The sequence below is a fragment of the Eurosta solidaginis genome, chromosome 3, assembly GCF_040869045.1.
Source record: "Eurosta solidaginis isolate ZX-2024a chromosome 3, ASM4086904v1, whole genome shotgun sequence".
NCBI classification, from domain to species: Eukaryota; Metazoa; Arthropoda; class Insecta; order Diptera; family Tephritidae; genus Eurosta; species Eurosta solidaginis.
The window spans coordinates 183,199,407-183,207,707 of NC_090321.1; the positions used below are offsets into that span (position 1 = coordinate 183,199,407).

The following is an 8,301-nucleotide window of genomic DNA, read 5'->3' on the forward strand; positions in this document are numbered from 1 at the left end:
TCCGGACTATTTCGCTATCATTTTGGGATCCTTCCGGAATCATTTTTGTATGGTTTTCGCGGTCCGTCGTGGATCCCCTCGGAGCCATTTCGGAACTTTTTCTGGAGTATGTCGGGATAATTTAGGGACCCTTCCTGGATATTTTCTGGATGTTTTTGAGATCCGCCCGGGGCCCGTCAGGGTCATTTCGGAACGTTTTCGGGATCATTTTGGAATACCTTCAGGGATCATTTCTGTGTGGTTCTCTGGATACGTCTAGAATCGTGTCGTTGTCATTTCGGGTTTTTTTGGGACTATTCCGGGAACTTTTGGAGACCCTTTCGGGGCATTTCTGGATGCTTTTCGGGATCCGTCCGCGATAGCGTGGGGGTAATTTTGTAGCTTATTCTGGATAATTTCAGGATCATTTGGGATCCTATCAGGTTATCAGCTAATTTAGTTTTTTTTTTACTCAATTACAAAAATAAAATGCATTAGACAGAAAACAAAATTTTAAACAGATAACTTGATAAGCAGGCTAACGCGAATAGCCCATATATTTAAATTTCTCCTTGCGGACGGGGCCGCGGGTAAAGGCTAGTTTATTTATATATGTAGTACCACGAACAGTTATCCTTCCAAAATTCCAAGGGCTTTTGATTCCGCCCTGCAAAACTTTTTCATTTTCTTCTACTTTATATGGTAGGTGACACACCCATTTTACAAAGTTTTTTTCTAAAATTATATTTTGCGTCAATAGACCAATCCAATTACCATGTTTCATCACTTTTTTCGTATTTGGTATATTATTATGGTATTTTTTTCATTTCTAGTAATTTTCGATATCGAAAAGGTGGGCGTGGTCATAGTCAGATTTCGGCCATTTTTCACACCAATATAAAGTGAGTTCAGATAAGTACGTGAACTGAGTTTAGTAAAGATATGTCTATTTTTGCTCAAGTTATCGTGTTAACGGCCGAGCGAAAGGACGGACGGTCGACTGTGTATAAAAACTGGGCATGGCTTCAACCGATTTCGCCCTTTTTTCACAGAAAACAGTTATCGTCCTAGAATCTAAGCCTCTACCAAATTTCACAAGGATTGGTAATGTTTTGTTTGACATATGGCATTAAAAGTATCCTAGACAAATTAAATGAAAAAGGGCGAAGCCACGCCCATTTTGAAAATTTCTTTTACTTCTGTATTTTGTTGCACCATACCATTACTGGAGTTGAATGTTGACATAATTTACTTATATACTGTAAAGATATTAACTTTTCTTTTAAAATTTGGCTTTAAAAAAATTTTTTTTTAAAAGTGGGCGTGGTCGTTCTCCGATTTTGCTAATTTTTATGAAGCATACATATAGTAATAAGAGTAACGCTTCTGCCAAATTTCATCATGATATCTTCAACGATTGCCAAATTACAGCTTGCAAAACTTCTAAATTACCTTCTTTTAAGAGTGGGCGGTGCCACGCCCGTTGTCCAAAATTTTACTAGTTTTCTATTCTGCGTCATAAGCTCAACACACCTACCTAGTTTCATCGCTTTATCCGTATTTGGTAATGAATTATCGCACTTTTTCGATTTTTCGAAATTTTCGATATAGAAAAAGTGGGCGTGGTTATAGTCCGATATCGTTCATTTTAAATAGCGATCTGAGATGAGTTCCCGGGAACCTACATACCAAATTTCATCAAGGTACCTCAAAATTTACCCAAGTTATCGTGTTAACGGACGGACGGACATGGCTCAATCACATTTTTTTTCGATACTGATGATTTTGATATATGGAAGTCTATATCTATCTCGATTCCTTTATACCTGTACAACCAACCGTTATCCAATCAAAGTTAATATACTCTGTGAGCTCTGCTCAACTGAGTATACAAAATAATAATTTAAAAAACTAAAAAAACACGCTTTTATAGCAAACCGAACTAAAAAATAGAAAATAATTTTCAATTAAAAAGAGGTTATATAACAGTAGTAGAAGGCCAAACAATCGTTTATAGTTAATCACCTCAAAATAAAATTATAATAAAATTTAAGTTATTAACAGAATAATTTAATTCAGAGTAAAAAGCGTGGGGTGCATTTGACTACATTTCATATCTTTCCTCTCAGATAGTTGCCAATAGAATGATTGTAACATTCAATATCAAGCATCCCACGCTTTTTACTGGGAATTAAATTATTCTGTTAATGACTTAAATTTTATTATAATTTTATTTTTAGGTGATTAAGTATAAACGATTGTTTGACCTTCTACTACTGTTATATAACCTCTTTTTAATTGAAAATTATTTTATATTTTTTATTTCGGTTTGCTATAAAAGCGTGTTTTTTTAGTTTTTTTAAACTATTATTTATTTTTAATTTTTTAGTTCAAGTAATTTTAAAAGTTTTAGTCGAGAGTGATGAAACCTCGAAACGCCAGCGGTCCGTGGATGAATTCAACCCCACGGCACCGAAAATGGCCAAGAAGCAGGTAGGCTGGACGCGGTCTTTCGCCGAAATTGCCAAGGGTCGGCAGATTATTGGCATTATAGACGAGAGCAGCGAAGATGGCAGGATCCCGAAACAACAGTGAAAGTGGATCGAGGCCGCGCTCGCTACGGTGGCCGTTAAGGTTAAAAAGACAACCCTGATCCACCGCCATCTTACACCGATGCAGGGTGGTTCCAGGGCAATGTCAAGCTAATTGCCTGTGACGACGCCAGGTCGGTCAACCTATATAGGGCCGCCGTTACGCTGATAGGGGTGGTATATCCGGGTGCGCGCCTCAAGGTAGTGGAGGCGCGTGATATCCCCTCACGCCCAAGGGCTAGAGCCTGGGTTCCAGTGACGCCAACGGACCCAGGTGATATCGTGGAGCTGCTCCAGGAGTACAACCCGCCACAGGTTTGGAAATCAAACCCGGATAAAACCGAGCTTGTTCTCTTCACGAGGAGGTACAAAGTACCAAATCTTACATCGCCAAGGATTACGGATACGTCCTTAGCGTTTAGCGATCAAGTCAAGTATTTGGGAGTCGTTCTGGATAGGAAGCTATTATGGAGTGACCATATAGTGGAGCGATCCAAGAAGGCAGCAGCAGAGCTGTTCACCTGCAAGAGGGTAATTGGCCCGATTCTTCTTTATGGTGCCTTGGTCTGGTGGCCTGCACTAGCTAAAAGTACCTATCTTAAAATGCTTCAAAAGGTGCATCGGAGCTCGGAGCTCTGCATTACCGGGCCTGCATTACATGCCAAGCTAATAAAAGCATGTTAAAAAAGGGCTCCAGTATGCTCTTTCGTAGATGTGCCATGCATCCACTTCTATCATTAATAAACGAATGCGTTTTTCGCATTATGTGCAAGGTTTCAAATATATGGCCATTTGGGGTGGTCATAAGTTCAATTGACCTTATGTCCGTTTACCTTATGTTACACCCCCATCACATTATTGCATTGTCATCGAGCCTTGATACGTGTGCAAAGTTTCAATCAAACGTATGGCCATTCAAAGTGGTATTAAGACCAATTGACCTTATGGCCGTTGACCTTATGTCACCACACCATCACATTAATGCATTATCATCGACCCTTGATACGTGTGCAAAGTTTCAATCAAACTTATGGCCATTCAAAGTGGTAATAAGGACAATTGACCTTAAGGCCGTTGACCTTATGTCACCACACCGTCACACTAATGCATTGTCATCGAGCCTTGATATGTGTGCAAAGTTTCAATCAAACTTATGGCCATTCAAAGTGGTAATAAGGCCGATTGACCGTATGGCCGTTGACCTTATGTCACCACACCATCACATTAATGAATTGTCATCGGTCCTTGATACGTATGCAAAGTTTCAAATTAATCAGACTTCTAGAAACTGGTGAAAATTAAGCTCAAAGATTCCGTTACATACAGGCCAAGCTAATAAAAGCGTGTTAAAAATAGTAGAGATCGTTCTTATATAGCACATATCCCAAGCAACCGATTGTCAGATAAGAAACTTTTCCCAATTTCTACACCACTTTAACAGCTATAAGCTTAAAATTTTTGCCACATTTTAAAAGCTAGAAAAAATGTACTGAGCCCCTAGAATTTGAGCAGTCAAATCAAGTAAAAGAAAAGTACCAATTAGCTAATATCCAGCCATCACTTGTATAGTACCTACATTAAATGAATATAAATATACATATAGTCATTGGTGCCCTAACGTAATCAGCTGTTTGTCATTACAACGGTAAACCAAAAACCAATTGGTTGGCTACGATACCGTTAAGACCATTGTTTACTATATAGTTTGGCAGCTTAAATAGAGGTTATGTTGCGAATAGAGTGGAAGGCAGTGGACTAGGCAGTCGAATGTCATATAATGAAGGAATGGTGTTCGGAGTTTTTTCAAAGTTAAAAAAAAAAATGATAAAAGCTTTAATATAAATAAAACTATTGTTTTAATAACAATAAAAACGCCTTATATATTCTATATACTTAAATTCGTAATGATTATCTCACTTTAAAATTTGAGTTAAATAATCTAAAGTTTTTTCGAGAACTGTGCGTGTGAATTTGCGCATTTTCACCGATCAGCTGTTAGTTGCGCTACTTGGTAAAATTTACAATGGTTAAGACCTTAGCGGCACCAATAATCGATTGTATTGATTCTCATAAGGTTGGTCGAATTAGCTGTTATAAGGTTACCGATACGGTTACCGATAAAGCATCAATGTCTGCAGCTTATATCAAAAGAAAATGCACTAAAACCAACATATTTCATTTAAGGCTGGGGTATACATAACTGTGGTAGCTTCATTAGGGTGGGTCGATTTGTATGGACGAAAGTTGACCGATATCACTCCATGGATTTTTCGATAGGATTTGGGCTCAGGAAAAAAAGTTCCACTACCTATACCCAAAAAATATTTTTCGAGCCTGCGAAATTTAATTTTTTTGACTTTTTTTCGACATTGATTTTTAAGGTTTTTTTCATGACCTACCCTGTCCGACCCAAAAATGTCCAAGTCCTATAGAAAAATCGATGGCGCGATATCGGTTAATAAATCGACCCAGTCTAATGTACATATATGTACACCAGTGCTGTCTTGTTAGGTTGCGATCACGGTTGCCACTTTGGTCCATTTGGATCAAAAATGGTCCTTTCCGACCACATTTGGTCCGCTGGTCCCTTTTTCCAATTTTGGTCCTTTTTAGGCGGTAATCAAGATTGTTTGATTACACTGAGGAAAAAATGTTCAACACTGCCCCCGAAATTTTCCACACCTTCATTAACACTTATATAACTTATAATTTACCTCAATGGATTTCTTACAAAAAATTGCTGTCTTCAAAATGTAGCAGAACAATGGCACTTCACCTAGCAGATAGTTTAGAAAAGTGTTGGATCTTGAGGCAAACCAATGGTCAATCAGAAAATCTTGTTTTGGTTTCTAGATATTTAGATCGGTTATCAAACACTTTTCGTGACAGATTTTTGTAACTTCTTGAGCTTAAAAAAAATTGTTGCAAATGCACGTGCATCTCAAAGAAATTTTACGGAATTGTCCACTGATGAAGATATTCTTGTATTGAAAACTAAATAAAATAATGAGACTAATTTGTTTTATATTAAGTGCACTTATGACTGTTTTAAGTTAAAGTTATGCGTGCAAGCATATCTATATGTAATGAGAGGTTGTGAAACAATATATCGACATGCCAAACAAAAAGTGACGCCTGAAAAATGTTTACAAAGAAATCTTATGTAAAAATTTTTAAAGCGGTACTTTTCGTTTGGGATATCGATTTTTAAATTTTTCTAACACAGCACAAAACAAATTGATGAGTTTTAGGAATTCCAAGGCTATTGTGTTCTTCACACTCCGATGCGACTATATTTTCTATTTTTGTTAATAGCATTTCTCCTATACAACTGTCAAATTCAATATCACTTACAGAACTAAAAGTTTCTATATATTTCCGACTTGCACGAAAAAGTTCAGAAAAAGTTAGTCTGCTGACATTATTCCATCAATATGAAGCACCTTTTGAGTAATTTTAGGAAAAATGATTATATCAAAATATTGGATGTTTAAAAAATGTCAGTGTACATAATTTAGAATACTAAGTGTCTTAACCCAAGAAATATTTTTATTGGAAGTAACAGAAACTTTAATAATAACATTGTTAATAATAACTACTTTCTCGTACCTCGTCAAATGGAATTTCGACCATTACTACACAGTTCAAACTTTTAAGATTTTTCAATAGTAAATCTGAGGACTGTGGCTAGATTCAATTAATGTGAGATTTGAAATGTAAATTTTTCTCTAACACAAATTATATGGAAAAAATGTACATTTCAAAACTCGCACTAGGCCATAAATAAAAAAATTGAAGCGTGAGGGTGCACTGGTAAACGGAAGAGTAAAGAATAAAATTTAAAAAAAAAAAATGGAGCACCCAGATATTGAAAACAATTTTTTTTAAATTTTAGACTGATTTTATAATAAAATTGATACAACCGAGCTCTGAAGAAATTTAGTTTAAAAATAAGTTTTTTATGTAAATAAAACTGAACTAGTTTGGCTTGCGCCATGGGTTTTCCTCTAAGGTTTTTCGTTAAAACAATTATTTATATAAAGCTTTTTGTTAGAATGAAAGTGTGTGGACTTTGTACTTTACCACAACCTGAAATTAAATATTTTACAAAGAATTCGTCTATTCTTTGATTTGGTCCTTTTTTTCGATGAATTTTGATCCCAAATGAAAACATGGTGTGGCAACCGTGGTTGCGGTTGTAAAGCAATGCAGAAAGACATTTGGAACAGCTGATGTTCCCTGCAAGAATACTTTCGGTTAGATTACTCTAAAGAAAGCTTTGATGAGTGAGATCTTGTTTCATATTCTCACCTTGTACTTCCATTTTCTACAGAGAATTCGCGCTGCATAAGTTCTTTTAAAACCTTTTTTAGTCTCGTCTTGTAGGATTGTTTTTATATATTTTCGTTTGCTATACTGAGGAGGATCATATACATAGTTAACTATTATTTTGGATGTTAAAAAGGTTGTATCAACCCTTATGCACTTAATTTCAAATAGTTCTGATACATTTTTAATATTTTTATTTAGATATACTAAACTAATTAGATACGATTATTCTCATATAGTTAAAGTATATTTGATAATTCTTACATATTATAAATAAAAATGCTTATCAAAGCTCATATCTTTCAATTGCAGCCCCCGCAAATACCGTGGCTCCCGCACGTCGACCAGCCTAAAAGTAAAAGGTCTACTAGGACGCGTCTGGGCAAGGGACTCCAAATCAAAAAGTTGCGAGAATTTGCATGTTCTGTAAACTGTCCATAACAGAGCTGGAGCTCACAACTCAACACTTAGTGGATGTTAAGCGTGAATGTTGTAAGAGGGAATAATGGAATCAGTATAAAAAATAGGGAAAGAAATCAACTGATTTAACGAGAAAATTAAACTGAACTATACATTATTACATATTTATGGACAATGCAAGCAGTTGCAAAATACACGTGTTAACTATAATTTATAACAAACTGCATAATTAACAAACAAAGAAATTAAAGTGTTAAAAAAGTGTGAAATATGAAATTTTAAGTGAGCATGTATGAAAAAGTTTAATTGTATACATTAATATTTTTGTTTTATATTAATTGTATTAAGTCAAAATTTTATTTATACATATAAACATATGCAGAAGTCTAAGAATGTATCGTGTTTGTGTTTATATAAATAGTATTTAATATAATATTATACACATTTATTAAATATTGTAAATGGAGAAGTAATTATTTTATATTTATGTACATATGCGCCACATGCATACATACATACATATATACACTTTATATAAGTACACTTAAGGTCGATAAAAGTTAAATTTATTTATTTATTTTTTATTCTTCGGTTGTTTTATTTTTATATACCTTATTATTATATAAACATTCATTATTAAAAAAATGCATAAAAAAAAAATATATGTAAACAATTTTTAATAAAATAAACATGATCATTTTAAATGTTATATTGTAATGTGTTTTTATTTAATACAAGAAAATGGATCACAGATATTATTTTTTTTATTTTTTGTGCCCAATCTTTTTTTTACTTAAAATTGTTTTATTGAATTTTTTTTTAATTATTTAATTTTTGTACTGAATTAAAATTAAATTAAAAACTGTGCTGGGTTTGGTAAGATTTTACACATTAAGCTGGCCATTAAAAAAAATGATTAGAAATATTCGCAGAAAATATATTATCCATACCCGTCAAAATTTACACCTGTAGTCAAGTCATT

General features: G+C 34.5%; 1 protein-coding gene across 3 annotated transcripts in view; it reads left to right on the top strand.

The window, feature by feature from the left end:
• Rgk1 (Rad, Gem/Kir family member 1) overlaps positions 1–8,023 on the top strand; it is a 244,473-nt gene extending 236,450 nt beyond the window's left edge. For all 3 annotated transcript variants that reach the window (XM_067774183.1, XM_067774182.1, XM_067774184.1), the window contains one exon: positions 7,212–8,023. In XM_067774183.1, coding sequence (XP_067630284.1) covers positions 7,212–7,329 — 118 coding nt within the window. In that variant the 3' untranslated portion in view covers positions 7,330–8,023. The remainder of the gene's footprint in view (positions 1–7,211) is intronic.
• Positions 8,024–8,301: the final 278 nt, after the last annotated feature.